At 42.7% G+C, this 20,697-nt stretch overlaps 1 protein-coding gene across 1 annotated transcript; it reads left to right on the forward strand.

The window, feature by feature from the left end:
• Positions 1–19,172: 19,172 nt before the first annotated feature.
• On the forward strand, positions 19,173–20,479 carry LOC130382708 (uncharacterized). The gene is made up of 3 exons (XM_056590588.1): positions 19,173–19,586; positions 19,714–19,829; positions 20,231–20,479. The coding sequence occupies exons 1-3, from the start codon at positions 19,301–19,303 to the stop codon at positions 20,477–20,479; spliced, it is 651 nt and encodes a 216-aa protein (XP_056446563.1). The 5' UTR covers positions 19,173–19,300.
• Positions 20,480–20,697: the final 218 nt, after the last annotated feature.

The following is a 20,697-nucleotide window of genomic DNA, read 5'->3' on the forward strand; positions in this document are numbered from 1 at the left end:
CACTGCATATCCATACTCACTGACTATGCGTTTGTAGTCTGCTAAAAGAGACTGTAGTGAACGGATCTCACGCTCAGTAAAGATGACAGAATCACATGTCTAAAGAACACATTTTTGCCTCTGAGAGTGACACACTCTGGAGATGCATTGCATCATCTGGCTTGAAATGTGTATTGTGGATGTTTCATCCAACAGACTTGGTGGTACATGATATCATTTTCAAAAGGATCTGACAGTGCTGATGTTGACTCAATGAGCCGTGTGACACGGTCCCTCAACTGTTCATCTTCTATAACGACTGTGTGGCGCTTGAAGGTGCGCCATGCTGACTGTGTGTTGATTCTGAACAGCTTGCTTCGCACTCTATTTGGGTGTCTTGTGTCCTCACCTTGCATGCACCACACACACTTTGTCTTGTCGTGAAGAGGCCCACTCACGGAACGCAGACGCTTTGGTGATGGCCCCTCTGACTCTTTGTCACACAGAGCCTTCTGAGCTGGCATTTCAGAACTCAGTTCAGTTTGTGCGCCGTCTGGCTTTTTCAAGCTTGTCTGAAGATGAGATGGATATATAACATGACTGATGTATGTAATGATTCCCTGGCCCATCTTGCCACGAGGTGGTGGTGTAAACATGACCAAATTTGTCATGCCCTGACCAGTTTTTGGCTTTGGATTGTAAACGGTCCCATTTTCCTTGGTTGATTTTATCAGATGACTCACAAGGCTTGCCACATTTCAGCACACATTCATAGGACATTGTGCCTTGTTTTCTAGCTATATTCACATAAACCTAAAAAGAGAAAAAAAACTACTGTAAAGTACCAGAGGAGCTAGTCTTCAGCTATCTAGCTAGGGTAGGCCTGTTGGAGCTGAAACTAGCATTGTTGCAAACCTGAACCATGTAAGTAGCTAGCTAGCTAGTTACTTGTGGGAACTGCTGGTTATCATATTAATGCTAGATCAAACTAATTAGATATGTTGCTTTTATTATGCTTTTTTCCATGACAAGCAGCTGGATTATGTCAGTCAACATAAATTGAGGCACAGCTAAGCAAACATTAGATAGCTACCTAATTTAGCTTAGCCAACACTAAATATCAATGATAACTTCTGCACATAACACAATGATAACTTCTGCACGTAACATTATCTCTTTGCTGTCATACATTCATAATGATAAAAATAATCTAAGTGAATAATGTTGATGTATCACCGTCCAATCAAACCCCAGCCGACAGCGGAGCCTTCTTATCGCCTGCCATGCCGGCGACACCGCCGACGAAGGTTAGAGCTATCAAGAGAAAAAACGACTTGTAATCTTCCCTTGTCTCTCCCCTTTCTGAGGATGAAACCTTAACGTAAAACACACTGAGGTTTGTGATCAAAACACCCGGGACCGAAAGGACAAACTGAGGATGAATTGATTACAGGGAGAGATGACAAGGGGGAATAATAAATATGTGTAAAGGACGAATGGAAGGAGACCAATGTTGAAACGTAAACATTAGAGAGAGAGCGTGTTTGCACATCACTTGGATGTGGGGCTGACTGATTGGGAGTGAGGTATGCTTTGTTGAATAACTGCAGAAGACAACTTTAGAGATATTTTATGCCATTGAGAATTGTTAATTATCTTCCAGTTCATAATGAAATGAAGGGATCAATTGAACAGCACAGTTCAGGTAACTAATAACATCAGCAGTTTAATTCTCATCAACCACAAACCTTGATCTTTTTTACCTTTCAGATGACTTCTGCATAGCCTACTTGTAATTTTACTGTCCATAACTGAACTCAGTATGAGAAGACCTTTCATTTGAGCCTAATATTAAGGCTCTCTGACGATTTTGAAAAATTGACATTTAAAGAGCCAAAAGTGGCAGCCATCTTGAATTTGAAGGTCAAAAATAGGTCAAATCAATAAATCTACATCATTTGTGAATTTCTTGACCCAAATAGTCTCAGAAACCATGTATTATGCAGCCATTCTGCCATAGTATTTATTTAAGGGGGGGGGGGGATTCAAGTCTTTTGGTCATTCGTAGTGTTGATCAGCAGAGAAATAATTTGTCCGCAAAGACGGTGACGTCGCTTAGCAACGGAAGACGCTGGGATAGACAAGTCACCGGACTACTACCCATGAACGGAGCGTTCCACGGCATTGAGAAGGCCCGTGTAATAAAGGCCTATAATATTTCTGTTTATGGCATAGATTTCTCCTCAGATTAGGCCAATAAACCAATGGTAAAATAAAAATAAAAACGCTCGATCAAAGGCCCGGCCCGAGTATAGTGGTGGGAAATATCGGCCCGACCCGGCCCCTGTCGGGCTCGGGCTCGGGCAGAGAATCTAAACACTGACTGGAACTACCTAGCAGGTGTCTGTAGGTAGGGTGACCAGACGTCCTCTTTTTCCCGGACATGTCCTCTTTTCGAGACCTAAAAAATGCGTCCGGCAGGGATTCCAAAAACGTCCGGTATTTTGCCTCGTCGCAAAAAAAAGAAAAAATATATATTATTGTTATTATTATCTTTTTATTTTTTTTGCCTCGTCGCATATTTGTGTTTATGGGTCTTTCACATAACCTACTAGTTATTACCATTGTATATGTCTATGGTTATTACGGCCTTCCAAGTTCTGGAAATGGTATCTCCCTTACGTTCCACCTTCTTGCGCGAGCTGACTGTAGAGAGAGTCTGTCATGGGCGACCGATCTCATGTGCTCGTTGAGAAGGTGCCGTGTATAGACGGAATGAAACCCCCACTGAAGTACGTAGCTCACGATACAAACACCCCCCCCCCCCCCCCCCCCCCCCCCCCCCCGGCGACGAAGTGTCCTCTTTTTCACAAACTCAAATCTGGTCACCCTACTGTAGGGCTATATCAGGAGTTAATGCACGCACTGCAGCCAATCAGAATCAGAGTATTCCCCCAGACCGTAGTCTAAACAATATTATTCACGAGTTATAAACAACCCCTACACATCAATATCAATGATAACCCTGTGGAAATTGCCATAAGTGAGAGATACAATTTCGCACGTTGAGCACACAGTTGTGTGACTCGTTTATTTAGTAAGAGAGAAACAGGAAATCAAAACGTGCTGAAGGTAAACAAATCCCGCATGGGCTCTGACGTCATGAGACGCTCGTAATCCTTAAATGGGACAGCGATCCCTGAACCACCAAGATAGTAAACGACATGCCTAACACAATTGAAAGAACAACACATAACAAAATACTGTAGGTGAATTATGTTACACTCACTACAACCCATTAAATACGGTATGATTTCTAGATGTCATGGCAACGTCCGCTCGCGACACTGGACTTGCGATCGAGGCATCGACGCGGACGTTCATTCACATAGCCAAAAACAAGAGAATAGACGGCTAGATAAAATAAACATCAAGACATACAATTCTAAAAAGAACAGATGAAGCAGCTACCCTTTTTCCTTCGCGGTTTGCCTACAGAGCAGCGCACCTGCATTTAATATATCCGTGTATTGTCACAATTTCTCAGTATCAAAGGTGAAAGTAGAAACGGGTGGCCAAAAGCTGTCGTACTGTAGTTATTGTCGGAGATTAATCGAGATTTAAAACACTTAGACTAATTTAAGAGAGAGTGTAAAAGAAATCGAGGGGTCCGGAGCAAGAATTGAAAAAGACTTTATCGTGAAGAAAAATAACAACGACATCAGCCTGAGTGGGTTTGCAGAGTCACTGGCCCCACATTGGGCTGCAGCCTCACTTATACACGTATAGGAATTTCTTTGTTTACAATGGAGTCACAACGGGGTTTCCGCCCGTCAATCTTCGTCCCAGCATGTTATCAACTGCCCAGTTCTGTGGTCTGCATGGATCAACCTCATTAGCCAAGATGACCCAAAGCTGAAAAGGCTGAGGTCAACTTTAGCTTGACCCAAGGCTGAAAAAGCTTGAGACCAACTTAGCTTCCCCCCAGTTCCCTATACATTCCTGTGCACCATCTGTTCTGAATCCAGATTCTGCAAACACAATGCTTTACACTATTTAAAATATAAAACCTATTAATAATCATGGTTTACCATAGAATATACTCACTAATTTCTACCACACATCCCCCCTTTGTGACTACTAAGATCACAACAAAACATAACAGTCGTTTGGGTCATATTTTGCACTACATTTGATCATCGTTAAAAAACCTTTAAACATGTTCAGGAGTCTCAACCTGGTTTAAGGCAAAAAAGATCTATCAAATGTCTAACGGTACGGCCACACCAAACGCGTTACTCGCGTTAGGGGCGTCAAAATTCGGCATTTTTGCATAGGGAACCATTGGTATAGGCGCGTAGACACGTTACATGCGATGAAGCGTCGCTTTAGGGGCGTTACGCGCGTCAGACGCACGTAATTACGCACGTAAACGCAGTAACGCGCCCAACGCGCCAACGCCCGGAGTTCAGAAATCTGAACTTTCAACGCTCCAACGCGTGACGCTTGGCCGCGATAGCCAATCAGCGTTGAGCTTGACCCGACGTCACTGGCAGAGAGTAGTGAGCTTGGACAGAAGCATACGGCCGACATCTTTCTATATTCTGGGTGGAAATAGTAACATAGTTACGCTATTAAATGCGTTTATGGAAACATTTTTAGCGAGAAATGTGCATTTTACTTTCATAATGTTTGCTCGGTGAATGTGAAGGATGTTTGGTTTGATAGTTATGACGAAGAGGGAACGCTCCGTTCACTTGCATGGACAGAGTCTCTGGATGCTAAGCAACCTCAATGTCTTGGCGGACTATTTCTCTGCTGATCAACACTACGAATGCTGGAAACACACCAGACACACCATGTGAAGTTATTTAAACCGATTATTGTTATTTATATCAGAGATTATTTAATCTAACCCGATCTTCACCCTGCTACCCTTTGGCAGGCGCTACCGGGCCACCACAGCCCGCACCTCCAGACTGCAGAACAGTTTCATCCCCAGGGCCATCACAGAACTTAATAATCACACTACACTCCTACCCTCCACCCAGCACAACTGCACTTTTGTTAGTGGTTGCACAAACAAATTTCGTTGTGTATCCAATGCACAATGACAAATAAAGTCAATTCTATTCTATTCTATTCTATTCTAAACTCTTCACCCAAACACGGCGGCGTTTGGGTTTCCTACCTCGGACTCCAGCGCAGCCACGGCCGACAACTATCTTTATTCTGGGTGGAAATAGTAACATAGTTACGCCATTAAATGCGTTTATGGAAACATTTTTAGCGAGAAATGTGCATTTTACTTTCATAATGTTCGCTCTGTGAATGTGAAGGCTGTTTGGTTTGATAGTTATGACGAAGAGGGAACGCTCCGTTCACTTGCATGAACATGGACTCATCTAGCTGCGTTGGCGCGTTGACGCGTTGGAAGCGTTGAACCGAGTAACCACCCCACAATGATCAAGCGTCAGGTTAGGCGCGTTACTCGCGTTATCCAACGCGAGTAACGCGTTTGGTGTGGCCGCACCGTAACATGTCTAACTAGAATTCACACATAACACAGTATTTTCAGCATGCATTGAAAATTAGCATTTCGGAATATATGACATAAAAATATGAAACTCAAAAAATGACATTTCAAAAAATAAGTAAATAATATAAATTAAAAACTAAAATTGTTAACAAGCTTGCATGGATTTGGATAGCTCTGATTTATCATCATGTACTGGTATACTATATAACGTGGGGGTTAGGGCACCGCAGTTGCTCCTGTTCGCAGCCACCATGCCCTGGAACCCATTAGTCCAATGTCCATCTGTTCACACTGTCTGAAATGGTTGTGGTTCACATGAAGAGGTCACCAGTTAAGAGAATAGGACCTTCTTCTGATGTCCGATTCTCACATTCCGGTCTCCTTTCTAGTGTCACTCCAATCTATCTCTCCATAGAGCATCCTCTCCCAGTCACCCGACGCCTCTATGCCAGACACCATTTCATTTAATTAAATTGGATATGTAATTCACACTGATCTTTCCTATGCACATGTTCATGATTCTGACGGAAGGTTAATGTACATAACGGTTGGTTATCCGACATAACAGTAAACACAAATTCATTAACTTGGTCTCGCGGTGGTATCTGAGCATATAAGACTATTTTCCCTTTCTTGTTGACTATTCCTGAAAGATTTTGGGCCGGATTATCCTGTGTTCCTCTCTGGCTTTCTTCAGTAGGCCTACCACCCCCTAATTCCTGGCCCTTCCAGGTTTGTGTTGTCCCCGTGGTTTCATCCTTCCTCGGGGTCTGTGCTTGTGCCAGCGAAATCTGGCACAACCCGTAAAGGATCAGAAACAGGCTCCCCGTTCTCAGCATCATCATGCTGCTGTATCTCTTGGCTCGACTGGATCTGGTCCTGGGGCAGCTGGTCAGCCCCACGTGTGTCTGCGTCTGGCTCCCCCTCCTCACGATCGTCTCTGGCTTTGGGTTGAGCAGCTTTTGTGCAGTGGTTGAGATGATACCACGTGGCACTTCCTTCCACTTGGATGGCTGTTGGTGTTGCGCTGGTGACTTTGTATGGTCCTTCTCGCCTAGGTTCGTTCCACTTCCTCCTGAAGACTCTGAAGTACACGTGGTCACCCGGCTCCACCCCCCTTGGTGGCTCCTTCTCCAACTCTGGAACTCTGCCTTTCTCTTGTTGAAAAATAAGCCTGTGTATGCCAGTTAGTTGTCCCATATAACGTCTTAATTCAGTTTCCAATTGTTCTAATGGAGGTCCTTTATGAGGCCCTCGAATGACAGGTGAAGGCATGGGTCGACCCGTAAACATTTCATGCGGGGTTAGATGCGTCGTTCTGTTAGTTTTCATGCGATAACTCATTAGTGTCAGTCGTAATGCATTAGTCCTTTAATTTAGTACTCTAATTTAATTTTGTTAATCTTTGTCTTAAGCGTCCGATTCCTCTCTCCACCATACCTTGTGGTTTGAGGAAGGTAGACACAGCCTAATCTTTGTTTGACATGCAGATGTTAAATCACTTGTTTGAGTGTTTTCTGAATAAACGCTGCTCTGTCGCCTGAGCTCATTTGTGACGGAATTCCAAACCTTGGCATGACTTCTCTAGTCAGAACCTTGATTACCGTAGCCGCACTTTGGTCTTCTGATGGGACTGCTTCTACCCATCTGTTGAACACTGTTTTTTTCAAATATTTCACACTCATTTAGCTGGATGTCAATCATTGTTTGCAAGTATAGTGAACAAAAACCTTGTTTTCAAAAAATTTCCTAATTCTCCTCAATACCTCCCCCCTTGCGCAATGGTCAAAAACATGCGCATTAAATGATAGGCAAATCTAATAACGCCGTTGGTGCACCCAACTTCGAAAGTCTAACCTTAAGCATCAGCAAACTGAAACCAATCTTTTGGGAAGGGAAATCGAAACCAGTATGTCCAACTCCTAAACCCAATATGGGTGGGTTTACCATCAGCCGCCCGAAACCACGCTGTTCCAAAGTCATGCACTAAACCGAAAAAACGTACATGCGTTAGTGGCCTTCTATGCCACAAAGGTAAAATAAAATGAAATAAAACGCGACATGCCCCGTTTCAAGACGACCTCTGCTGCCAGAGCTGACATATCTGACTCCTGTTCCCCCTCCACCTTTCATCAGCCGGCTTTTCCTATGATGGTTGCAGCCCGTCACTCCATGATCAAGTGAGCCAGTGCTCACAGTGACTCTGCCAAGTAATCGTGACTGTGCCTGAATTAGGTTGTCCCGGGCTTCAAGGTGGGATCTTACCCGTCGTTGGCTAACCAGCCTTCCATACTGGCTTATTGCAGGATGCCGTACCTGGGATACGATCAATCCCCACCTATATGGTGGTATAGATCGCAAAGTGGAGGGATGGAGACAGAGTCTTCAGCCGCATCTGCCTTATGCAGCCATATGTGTGCGTCATGAATACACATCAGGGCGACTATAAAACAAAAGATAATTTATCAGAGTTAAAATTATTAAAGTGTTGCAGCAGTATTAGTGGCATTTGAAGGTAAACCCACTACTTCCGAATCCAATTTGACAACATAGCATGTATGTCTCCTTCCCAGCAGATGTAGCGTCAATCCACCTATTGTCCTAAACTAGGGAGATGTGAAAGAAAACAAAAATCACAATATTAAAACTTGCATCTTCAATATTGGGCGACTCACTTTTGTTTTAACCGTTACTCAAAATCACAATTCTCTTCATAATCCTACCCGATTGCCCTTCACTATCTATTTAAATTGGACGACCTAATTAAACCTTTTATTCTACCTATTGCTTGCATTTAGTGTTTTCCATATTTTGATTCACTACTATACCAAACCCAAATCCTCTATGTTGATCTTAACTAGTTTATTCAACACTGAATTGATACATTGTTTCTATTTAGTAATTAACCATATTGTTTTATCTGAAGTATGCTTGTGTATCCCCTTGTGCACTCCATCACTCGGAGTAGGAGAGGATTCTCCCCTACCTCGGCAGCCCTGACACACACATGAGAACAGGCTCACACACACCCTTCCTTATTTTCTTTTACTTATTTATTTTAAATTACATTTGTCATTGTGGATAACCTAAATTAGAAATTTGGATAATGTTTTATCATACTTATTTGGTCTAATTTTTAAGTATTGCCGATTGTTTTTTCTAAATTATAAGATTGCTTTTAATAAATTGTCTATTACTTGACATAATCTCGAAGGAAATATTTTATTTGTGTTGTTATCTTGGCACCTAGACCTCGTCAGGCCCAAGCACCAAAATAACATCCACCTATCCACGCAGAGTCCATGGGTTGGGTCTGCTCCTCCTTTGATGAGTCACTTTACCCTGGCGCCATTGAACCCATTGACTCCTGTGGAGTATGGTGTGCAGACAATTTTTAACGCTAATTGCTCATGTTTTGGAGTCTAGATAATTATCCCTAAATCCTGTAATCACCATTTAACTTGCTCAGGGACACATCAACACTCAGCTAGGAGGAGATGGGGATCGAACCAGCAACCATTCGGTTACAAGACACCCTCTACTTCCTGAGCTAAACCGACCCCCAGCCTCCTCTCCGCTGATTTATTACCTCTGGGTCGGTCCGTGTCCGCCCTTTTTGCTGTCATTACATTCCTCTCCCTTCTCCAAACTCCTTCTCTCTCCGATCCAACCCGTTGTCTCACCAGTGCTCCGTGTACCAAGATGTAATGATATATACCATATGGTGTTCCGACGCGTTGGAGAGTCTCCAAGAACCACAGAACCACCAATCCCAGTGGTGGTTCTATGTTTTTTCTAAAACAGTGGACAAGGGTTACATTCAGGAACCAATTACAGAGTACATCCAAACGCACAAATAATCTATTAAAAACAATGCAAATTCAGTCTCTTTCTCTCTGTTGTCTCTCTGTCCAGCCCCCACCGGCGGGTTTTCCTTACTTACGTTCCTTCTCTCTAACTTTCTTTACCTCTCTTTACCTACTTCCTTTGCTTTCACAAATCTCCATAACCATTTTCACTTTCAGTGATCCTTTCCTTTCCTTTCTGGTTTGTTCGATTTTGGACACACTCCAAAACTAGATTGTTAATCTTAAAAGACCATCGTAAGATATCATTCTCCCAAAGAAAATTCTAACCGGAAAGCCTTCTCCAATCTCATCGCCACTTCTTGTTGCCAATCTACACACTCTTCCTCTTCTCTGTCTCACTCTTCACAAATCACTTCATCTGTCCCCTCTAACTCAACTCAATGCTAACTCTTTCTCACTCACTCACTCACTCACTCACTCACTCACTCACTCACTCACTCACTCACTCACTCACTCACTCACTCACTCACTCACTCACTCACTCACTCACTTATTCGCTCACTCACTCACTCACACACTCATTCGCTCACATATACAACTTAAAATAAGAATTCACAGACTGTCATCCTTGGAGCTGTCATAGGTATTAACTGCGAATCCCAAAGTTTTGGTGAATTTTCCTGCCAGGGGGAGGTGAGAGGCATAATTTGGACCTACGCAAGTGTAAGTGGCCCCAGTGTGGGCCATCATTGGCGTGCCTCTATACTTTATCAGAACCTGCAGTATTGGTTCCTCATCAGCTTGTTTTGTGATTGCTACAAGCTGACCCTCCCCCTGTGGATTCTCTGGGCACCCCCAGTATCCCTAACCTATAAAGGGACCCTGCTGTCCCTGGTTGTAGTTCCCTTGATCTTGCCTCCCCTGATTACCGTTGCCCTGTCCTTGCTGGGATGGAAAAGGGTTAGTAAAACAATTTCTCTTAGTATGTCCTTCCTGGTTGCACCCATAACATATTAAAGGACCTCTGCGTTGTCCTTGGAATCCTTGCTGTTGATTATTTCTATTCTGTACTTGGGACCCCTGTTGCTGATTCTGTCTATTTTTATTTGTGGGGTTCCCATAATTATGGATGTGCACATGTGTAACAGGTGGAGTAGGTGACAGTTGGCTCTGAGGCTGTTGTACTGGGAGAGAAAATGCCAAACGTGGATATTGGTTTTGAAGTGCGCCCTGCTGGGCGACTTGCGATATTACAGCAGCTGGTTCTAAAACACCTGCCTGTCTCTTCTTATCTCTTTCCTTCCTTGTGAGATCTTCCAGCTGAAGCTGATATAGCTTCCTCTGAACCTCCTTGCTTTGTTCCTGTATTCTTTGTTTATTCTGACGATATTCATCCACTGCATGAACTAAATGGTCTTTAAAATCTCTATGAGATCCTGATGTAGACAGTCCAACCACATCCTCTAGCTTGGCTTTGATTTGGCTGGGAAGTGTCTCTATCACAGAGTTTCTAAACATGACAGAGAACACCGGATGGATCTCAGGATCCTCATCCGTCTCCATGCGCCATCTGTCTACTTGGGCCTGCAGGTAGGATGCAGGGTTCTCTGTGTAACCAATAGGGAGAACTCTCATGTTTTTAGGATCCATACGGACCGGGAACTCCCTCCTGATTGTGGCCCACAACGCCCCTCTGTAATGATCAAGTGTAGTCTTATCATATTTTCCATCCAGTATATTCAACCCTCCATTCCTCAGTACAAACTCCATCTTGGATAACCCCAACACTCTTGCCAACAGAGCTTTCAGGTCCCCCACTGCAATTAGCTTTCCCACTGTGAGCTCCTCAAATGTTCTAATCCATTTAGACGCCCCGTTAATTATGTTAGGGAGTTTAGAAATGACTCCCTCTAAGTCCTGTGAACCCCACGGTTGAAAATTGACCTGTTGTCCTTTGTCTAGAATAGGATAATTTCCCGGGGAAGTTTCGGGTGCCCTTTTCCCCCTTTGTGATTTTCTTAGTTTCTCATCTAACTCGAGTGGTGTGGGGCTTAGTACTGCTGTACTGCAGCCAGGCTCCTCTGCCCCTTGTGTCCCAGACCACTCTTCCTTTCTTTTGTTCCGCTTCTTTAATTTCCTTTTAGCATTCTTAGTAATGTGTTTTACACATGGTTGTGATGACCCTTCACCAACATTCTCAATGTCATCCTCCTCCTCTCCTTCATTCTCGTTTTCACCCTCAATACAACAAATGTCAGCATTGTTACACTCTTCCATTGTGATTATTTTTCTGGCCACTCGTTGTAATGAGCGCCACCTCTCTCCCTCCTCTTCGAACAAAGCTAGCACTAACCTTTCCCTGTCCTTCTTCGCTAAGGCCGTTTTTCCACTTCTGTTATCTATGTAACTCCTTATTACTACCTCCATGTCCCTATACATTATTGGATCAAAAGTCCCTCCCATGGGCCATATAGTACCTGCTACTTCTTTCCTTTCTTCCCAATTCTCAGAGATCTTTTTCATCTCACCTTTGAGCAATAGACGGTCTCTACTCAAAATCTCTACCGCTGTTGGTGCCATTTTTAATTATTACTTTATTACTTTATTTATCTATTCTGAAGTACACTATTTATTAATACAATTTATTTGAGTTTATTCTGCTAGTTATTTTCTATACTTTACTAGCTCTAAGCTACAAACGTGAACTCCTCCCCGGCGCTCGTCTCCCTCCCTGCTTTGCAGGCTCCTGCTCGTCCCCTGTGTGATTGCTCGTGCACGTGCAGTTAGTCAGCGCGGTGATGTCAAAGAAGATTTACACATTTATTCAATACTTCAACAAATTAACTATTCTCTATCCGTCTAATTTATTTATGATTATCAACTACTTTAAACAAATTAACTATTCTCTGTCCGCCTAATTTATTTATGACAGAATCAACAACAACAAAAATGAACCGGGTCGTAAAAACCTCAGAGGTAACTTAATCCTAACACGACTTAAATACAGACAATAAGCCGGTTCATACAATTTCTTTATCTTATATTGAAAAATGTCCGAATTGTTTGTAATTAATTACAAATAAAAAGTTGACCGAGTGTAGAAACTGGCCTTTTGATTAAAATATGAACGGTCGGATGGCACTCCAAACAACAAGCCTATTCTTCCAAAACAATGGCTGAATACATAAACACTCGACCAGATCACGAACAAACAAGAGACTCCTCAAAATACCAACTCAAACGGTACTCCAATCAAGAAACGTATCTATTCAAAAGTGCGAGAATCTGCTTTCTCAAAAATGCCAACATCGGAACTAGAAATTCACCAGTCGACATCCCAAGCAAACCTCTAAAATAAAAATGAATTCATCAACGGCAATGAATTCCAACAGACAAGGAACTTCTCAAAATACCAACTCAAACGGTACCCCAACCAAGAACCTTATCTATTCAAAAGTGCGAGAATCTGCTTTCTCAAAAATGCCAACATCGGAACTAGAAATTCACCAGTCGACATCCCAAGCAAACCTCTAAAATAAAAATGAATTCATCAACGGCAATGAATTCCAACAGACAAGGAACTTCTCAAAATACCAACTCAAACGGTACCCCAACCAAGAACCTTATCTATTCAAAAGTGCGAGAATCTGCTTTCTCAAAAATGCCAACATCGGAACTAGAAATTCACCAGTCGACATCCCAAGCAAACCTCTAAAATAAAAATGAATTCATCAACGGCAATGAATTCCAACTCAACTCTCTGTGATACTCTCAAACATCCAACAGGCACTTCAATCGACCTGCGGACCTGTTACTGTCCTATTGGAACTTTCCCACTAATTCGATCCTCTAGAATACAGCCACAGGACTTTATAATAGGTCTATTTGACCAAAACCTCAAAACTCAAAATAACAACAACTCGTATCAAAAATAGGGAGCCACAAAGCGTCTTGGTCATTTAGAACCACAGAACGCCTTATGGCATATGTGCGCGCGCACGTCAATCTCTCCCGGAGCCCCCGTATCTCTCACTCGCTCATTTATCTATAATTTCGGTTTGTTTGATCGAAGAGACACTTTACCTGCTGCTCGGCGTTCAGACGGGGCAAGAACAGATCAAACGACTCTATCCTATATATGGCAAGACAACTTACCCTTGAGCTCTGGTCGTATGATCCGTTTGCGTCCCGTCCTCTGGCCCGGCAGCTGGCGAGTCCCTATTTCATCCTGTTCGTGACGCCAAATATGTCGGAGATTAATCGAGATTTAAAACCCTTAGACTAATTTAAGAGAGAGTGTAAAAGAAATCGAGGGGTCCGGAGCAAGAATTGAAAAAGACTTTATCGTGAAGAAAAACAACAACGACAACAGCCTGAGTGGGTTTGCAGAGTCACTGGCCCCACATTGGGCTGCAGCCTCACTTATACACGTATAGGAATTTCTTTGTTTACAATGGAGTCACAACGGGGTTTCCGCCCGTCAATCTTCGTCCCAGCATGTTATCAACTGCCCAGTTCTGTGGTCTGCATGGATCAACCTCATTAGCCAAGATGACCCAAAGCTGAAAAGGCTGAGGTCAACTTTAGCTTGACCCAAGGCTGAAAAAGCTTGAGACCAACTTAGCTTCCCCCCAGTTCCCTATACATTCCTGTGCACCATCTGTTCTGAATCCAGATTCTGCAAACACAATGCTTTACATTATTTAAAATATAAAACCTATTAATAATCATGGTTTACCATAGAATATACTCACTAATTTCTACCACATTATCACAGACAATTTTAAGTAGAAATGGGTGGCCAAAAGCTGTCATTTATTAGTTATCACAGACAATTTTCAACAATGAATGATCTGTACGGAGCTCCATAAGGGACATTAGGGAGAACGCTCCCGGACAGAACCTTAGTTTGGAAGTCATGCTTAGTGACACGACAAATAGCCTACTTCCAATTGAAATACAAAATGTAGAAAAATGGCCTACGTGTCCCTGATCACGTTCAATAGATTAAATAACGTGACAGTGACACGTATTTTCGTGAGACCATACCCGTACTTCCATGAGTATACTTAAAGGAAGTATACTATCCGCACTGTCTACTACGTTAATTTTTCAGATGTGAGTGCTGTTCCAAATCGAGTACTCCGTGGTGCACTAACCGGAAATTACGATCACGTTTGCCGCCTTGGCTCCTCCCCCGCAATAAACATCCCGCTTTGAACGGTGAACTCTTTACGCCTAGCAGCTATAAAAAGCTATAAAAACTATAAAAACTACAAAATGACTCTATTAATGCAGACTATGTGGGAAATGCGCCGACTTTGGCTCAGCCTGGCTCCGCCTCTTTCGCTACGTAGCTAAGATGGCTTCCGTTGAGTACGGGGAGTGTCGAGTGTCCTGTGATCCACACTTCACGATTAGCCCGTTTTGAGTACGGCATCCGGGTCCTTGAAGTATACTTCTTTTCGCCGGATCTGAATTGGAACGTACTGCCAGAGCCCGTCTACGAAGAGCCTGGGCACTCCCTATACGCCCCATTGTACCGATTTTGGTTGTAGTTCCATGAGACATCCACTGGGGATGATCGCGGGCGAGTCCAGATTGAATGGGAGTCTATGGGGCTAAACGGCTAATTTTGCCTCTTTCACCTGCTTGTCGTTGAAATATCGCAAATTTTATTGTAGATTCCGCAAGTTCAATATAGATTATGGTTCAAATGAGTGAGTACCTATGTCCTTTCGATTTCTTACAGTTTGGGCCGTTGTTGGCCATACACGCTAGCATTCTGCTAATGAATGCTGATTGGTCAGGGACGGACTTGCGACTGATTACGACCGGAGACCCCTCTTACGGCATCTGAAGCTGAAGAGCAATCAGAAACGTGTTAACTCAATTTTTGAGTACTGTATTTATATTTTCCTGCAGGTCCTTTTATTTTTTAGATAGTATGTATGGTGAAAGTACATGGGCATAAATGGAATTTCTTCCATTTCTTGTGTTCAATGTTCAATGTGTTATATACATGGTAGGTACGGTATGACCACCTTAAATAATACAGTCAATATCCCGCTCAATATCATTTAATCTGTCATTGTCTATTTTTCGAAAATAAAGATAGTTTAAAAAAGAAATGCCTTGTAAATGTGCAATGATAAACTGCACTTACAGTGGAAACGTATTGTCCGTCTTTTCGTTTACCAAGGACAGAAAAAGGTAACGTTCTTGCTTGCTCCAGTCCTGTATGAATGGTCCTAGGCTACCTGAGGCTTCACCTGGTAAGGAAAGTTGCGCTGGAGCCCGGGTAATATCGCACATGGCTTATTCAAGTTGCGCGCTAGACATTCTCTAAAGTGTCGAGACTCAAGCACTTAACTTACCTTAACCGATTGTTCCATACAAATGGTTAGTTAACGATTTAACAACTTCAACATCTGCTATTACAGTCGTTATTTTTTTGTAGGACTTGGGCTAATGACCTTGCACAGAGAGAAAACCATCTACACCACTTGTCATTGATTTCTATGCATTCAATGATCTTTACAGATGTTTTTTTTTTAAGCCATTGAATATACCGTAATTGCTCTGCCATGCAACACATTATAAGCTACACATGTTTGTTAAATGAGAAATATGGTCTGGGTCACATTGAAACTGTAACAGTTGTATAACAGTAATTATACAAACATTATACCAACATTGCAACAGGCAAGTTTATTCAAACATCACACTAACAAGAACACAATAAGAACAGTAACTAATAAAAAAAAAGAGAAATGATTTAACAACACTGAACATACTGAACAGAGGCAGGGGAAAAGGACAGAGGAAGAAGACTTGTCCGTTGTCACAGCATCAAGGTCCGGCTGTAGAGATCAAGAAAGGAAGAGGCATGAGGAGAACAACAGAACACTGCTCTCTAGCAGATTGTTTACTGATGTAAACTAAATTGATGCAGTCTTAAAATTATGATTCTAATCCAGGCTTCTATTTTAGGAGAAAGAAATGGCTCATAATCGTTACAAAAAAAAAAAGCTTTATCATCGGCACTAGTGAGGATTAGAAAAAACACTCTCTGTAAGTAACATACATATGTAAAACATTCGCGCATTTCTTTTTTTTACATTAGCTCACTAAAACTCTGTAAGTAGGGCAAAAAAAAGCCTTACCTCCAACAGCTGGTGTTATCGTTGCGGGACAAGGGAAGTGCTTTAGAAACTGCCGTAAAGCAGTACCTCTGACAGTATTACAGTGTGTGACGTCATCGCATGTTTTTAACGCCTTTTTAGAACAGATACGTGACCTTAAAAAATGCAATATTCAGCTGAGTTTATTATTTTAGCCCCACCCTTTGATAGCAACTTTAAAATTACTTGACAAAAAATTACATCGTGAGAAAAGTGGATTCTGAGGATAAAACCCAGTTGGCTCCCATTCATTCTGGACTCGCCTACGAGCGCCCCGCGTGGTCAAAGATTATTACTGCAACCAGTCCTGAAAACCGGAACTAACCCGCGAGTGCCAGTTCTCCTCATATTAGACATTCTCTGGTACTGCATACTCAAATTTTGGCTAGTAAGTACGGACAGTACGGGTATTGGAACACGGCACTGTACTTACGTGACACAAACCAGCACCGCAACCGTTCTCTCCCGCTTGAGATGACGTCTTTCTTTATAGGTTCATGGGTCTGATTCGCCGATTTCCCATGCTGATATCCCCGGAGATTCTCGGGCATCTTCGACAATTTGACTATAGATTGTCTCATTACACGCTAAATAATATAATTATAGCCTAATAATATATATAGCCTATACATATATATAGGCAATATATATAATTAGGCAATACATATATATACATATAGCATTTGTGGTTTTGGCATAAACATAACTAGGGTCCACTGTACTATCTGCGCACACCCTTTCTGAAGCCTCTCTCTCTCTCTCTCTCTCTCTCTCTCTGTCCCTCCCTCTCTCTCTTTCTCTCTCTCTCGTACCGTTTTGTGGAGCACGTTCATTGTCTGACAACACTCCCATTCAGAAAGCAGTGGTTTACATTTCGTTCTGTGAGGCACGCAAAAAGTCGGACTATCGTACTCTGGAACACGCTTCAATAGATTAACGTTTGTGCGCATGAGCACGCAATCGCGTGATACCGGGTTGACACATAGCTACTAAAGATAAAAAATAACTTCTTTACGGGAAAAGTATTAGTCCTTGTATAACGTGCGCTTCATAAATTCACCTCTTGTGACCGTTCAAGCCCAAAGCAACAGTCTGGCTTGGTGAAGTGCACTGCTGGAACTTAGCCTATCATCTTTTATTTTTGGTTTCATAATCACACATGTGGAATTGCGCCTTGGCCTATTCGGCATATTGAACCGTCGGCCCAATGCGCCTCCTTTTTGAAAAGTCAGACAAACTGACCTTCGGACCAATGGGTTCCGTTTTCGGAACATTGAACCGTCGGCATAGTGGCATGTCGATCTAATGGGAAATATTTTGGACCATTGAGACGTCGGAACAATGAGGCGTCGGAATTACGGCATGGCACCCGGATCTCGACCATTATAATATAGTTTTAGAGCATGTCCTAAGTTTGGTTTATTGAATGAAAGAGCTCCCAATAAAGGGACAAAAGATATTGGTCTCCCCGCGCTCATTACCTGTTACAGAGACCAAGCTGCCCACCTCGCACGTCGAACATGTGACAACATGCGACGAGTACCCAGCCCGCTCATGAGGCACACGGGGTCGACACATGGTGGTGGATGAACACTGGCTAAACTACGCCACACTACAACCACTGGGCTGAAGGGAAGGAGAGGGAGCGGGACAATTCTACACGTGGTTGGGTAAAGTGTGACTTTATCATTTATAGATAAAACATATATTATATGATGTAAGGAAAGAAAGATAGAGCAGGTCGGTCTTCCGCGGTCTGGTCCCTCTCGATGTAGCGATGACGACAGCGTTTTCCACGTCGTCTGGCTGGAGACTGTCATGGCCGACAGGCAGAGGAGAGCAGGTTATTTTCGTAACATCTGCAGCGCTCAGTGAGGCACAGACACACGTCTGTCCCAAAGAGCGGCGAGCTGTTTGAGGATGGTGGGAGGCAGTTGCTCTACGCTCGGACGCCATCCGGCGTTTGGACAGATGACCGCTTATAGGGATCTTCTTCTATGATACCGACTTCACTGGCGCCGTCGAAGCGAATGGCGTAGGTTCGCCGCCGGGCAAGAGGAGCAGAGAGGCCTTACCTCTGTGGGCTCCGTCACACCGCCGCTGCGTTTCTTCATCGTAGAAGTCTAGGCTGCGCCTATGAAGCCTAGACGGGCTAGTCCTGCGTAGACCCCGAAGCTGCCGCCAGGCGCCGCCATTTGCGCCATTTCGAATTTCAGCCGCCGTCAGCCAATAATTGTGTAAGCCAAAATAAGCCGCCATCTGATAAACTTTGGCTGAGCCAGCTAGAATTATTTGCATCAAGTAATAATTCCATCACATAGTAGGGCTTTGACTCCGAATGTGAATGAAGTATTGATTAGACAGCGATTTATTAGAAACCTAATAAACCGTTGGATCACGTAAGACCGGTAACCATAGCAACGCCGGTAAACAAACCTCGCAAAGCCCAATCCAGGGGCCGGATTCACTAAAGTGTTCTTAAGATAAAACTTAAGAAGATTCTTAAGAAAAAATATAAGAAGTTCCTAAGAATCTTCTTAAACGCTATTCACCATTTTTTTCTTAAGAATTGTCGATACGTTGTCTTACGAACTTCTTAGTTTTCTCACTTAAGAAGTTCTTAGATTGTTAACGTAGTAGAGGAATGCATGTAATGTTCGTCCTCGTGCGCTCTTGTTGTTGCTGGAGCAGCGGTGGGGGCTGGCCCCGTTGCTATGTTACCTGTACTTTGTTGATGTTTATGGTTTGGGTTTCACGGAGAATAAACCGTTAATTAATAGACCGAAAAAATGGAAGACAACAGTGCCAAGCGCAGCAAGAACTTTTCGAAACAGGAGCGCGATGCGATTGCAATAAAAAAAAAATGGGCAGACGTAAAATCCCTCGTAAAGAAAAAAGCTGCTGAGAGGACGAGGGAGACGAAGAAGACAGGAGGAGGGACGTCCTCTGTTAAACTCGACGCTTTGGAGGAGAAGATTTTGGGTATGATAGGGGAATCGCTGGTAGGAGGAGTTCAAGGAGGGGTGGACACTGGAGACCACAGCTGTATGCAGCTGCTACAGCAGACACAAACGGGTAAGCTCACAAGCTACTGTCACTAACTGTTAGCTATTGATCATTACGTTGATCCTGTTGATGAAGCTTTTTTTTTTCACTACCTAACTAATGGCCCAATTTTCCTGATTCTGTTGCTTTTCTGTAGATACTATGGTGGACCTTGATTTTCTTCCCACCCAAGCAGGAGTTGCAACAATCCAAGTTATTGTACCCACTGAAGACATTGTCCCCCCCCACATTGAACTTGAAGTTCAACAAAATGTAAGTTTATAACTGTATCAGACAAAGACTACCACACCATACATTTTTATATTGTTAAGGAAAACTGCCTCTTTTGTGAAGAGTTTGAGGAGGTATGTCCCCTGGGCCATACAGCTATTCAATGTCAAACAAAAGAGGAGGGGAGAAATTGACTTTTCAGCATGAGTGTCTTTCTGCGCCTACCATCCAGTGTTGGGCATAATGTGTTACAAAAGTAGTGTAATTACAGTTATGTATTGCTGTTTGCTGTAACACAGTAAAACAGTAGCCTAGGCTGTTACTGGAATTTGATTTCCTAGATGAGATGACTGCAGAGATGGAAATCTCAGTTCTCACTCAGTCCTAACATTTGCCCCTTGGTTTTTACAATTGAATTGAACCTTCTGCTTCTGTTCATACAGAATTCTGAAGAAGATCTTACTCTGTCACCACTAATTTCAGAGTCCATCCTCCAGCCCACACCAGTGATGACACACAGCATGGAGGACATGATCTTTATTCAAAGAGACCTTTTGGAGGAAGTGCGACAACTTAGAAGGGTTCAAGAGCAACTTCTACTGGTGGAGAGAGAGAGACTGCTCTTGGCCAAAGCCAAATTTGAGCTAAAAAAAAAGAATATTAGTATTATATTATTATTAAGAGTATTATAGAGTATATTAGAGTATTAGATATATATTAGAGTATTAGGGTATTGGATTATATTATATTAGAGTATATTCGAGTATTATAGTATTATATTATATATATATTAGAGTATTAGAGTATTGTATCATATTATAGTATTATAGAATATATTAGAGTAATATATTATAGATTAGAGTATTATAGAGTATTGTATTATATTATATTAGAGTATTATAGAGTATAT

Source organism: Gadus chalcogrammus, chromosome 5 (genome assembly GCF_026213295.1).
Source record: "Gadus chalcogrammus isolate NIFS_2021 chromosome 5, NIFS_Gcha_1.0, whole genome shotgun sequence".
Taxonomy (NCBI): Eukaryota; Metazoa; Chordata; class Actinopteri; order Gadiformes; family Gadidae; genus Gadus; species Gadus chalcogrammus.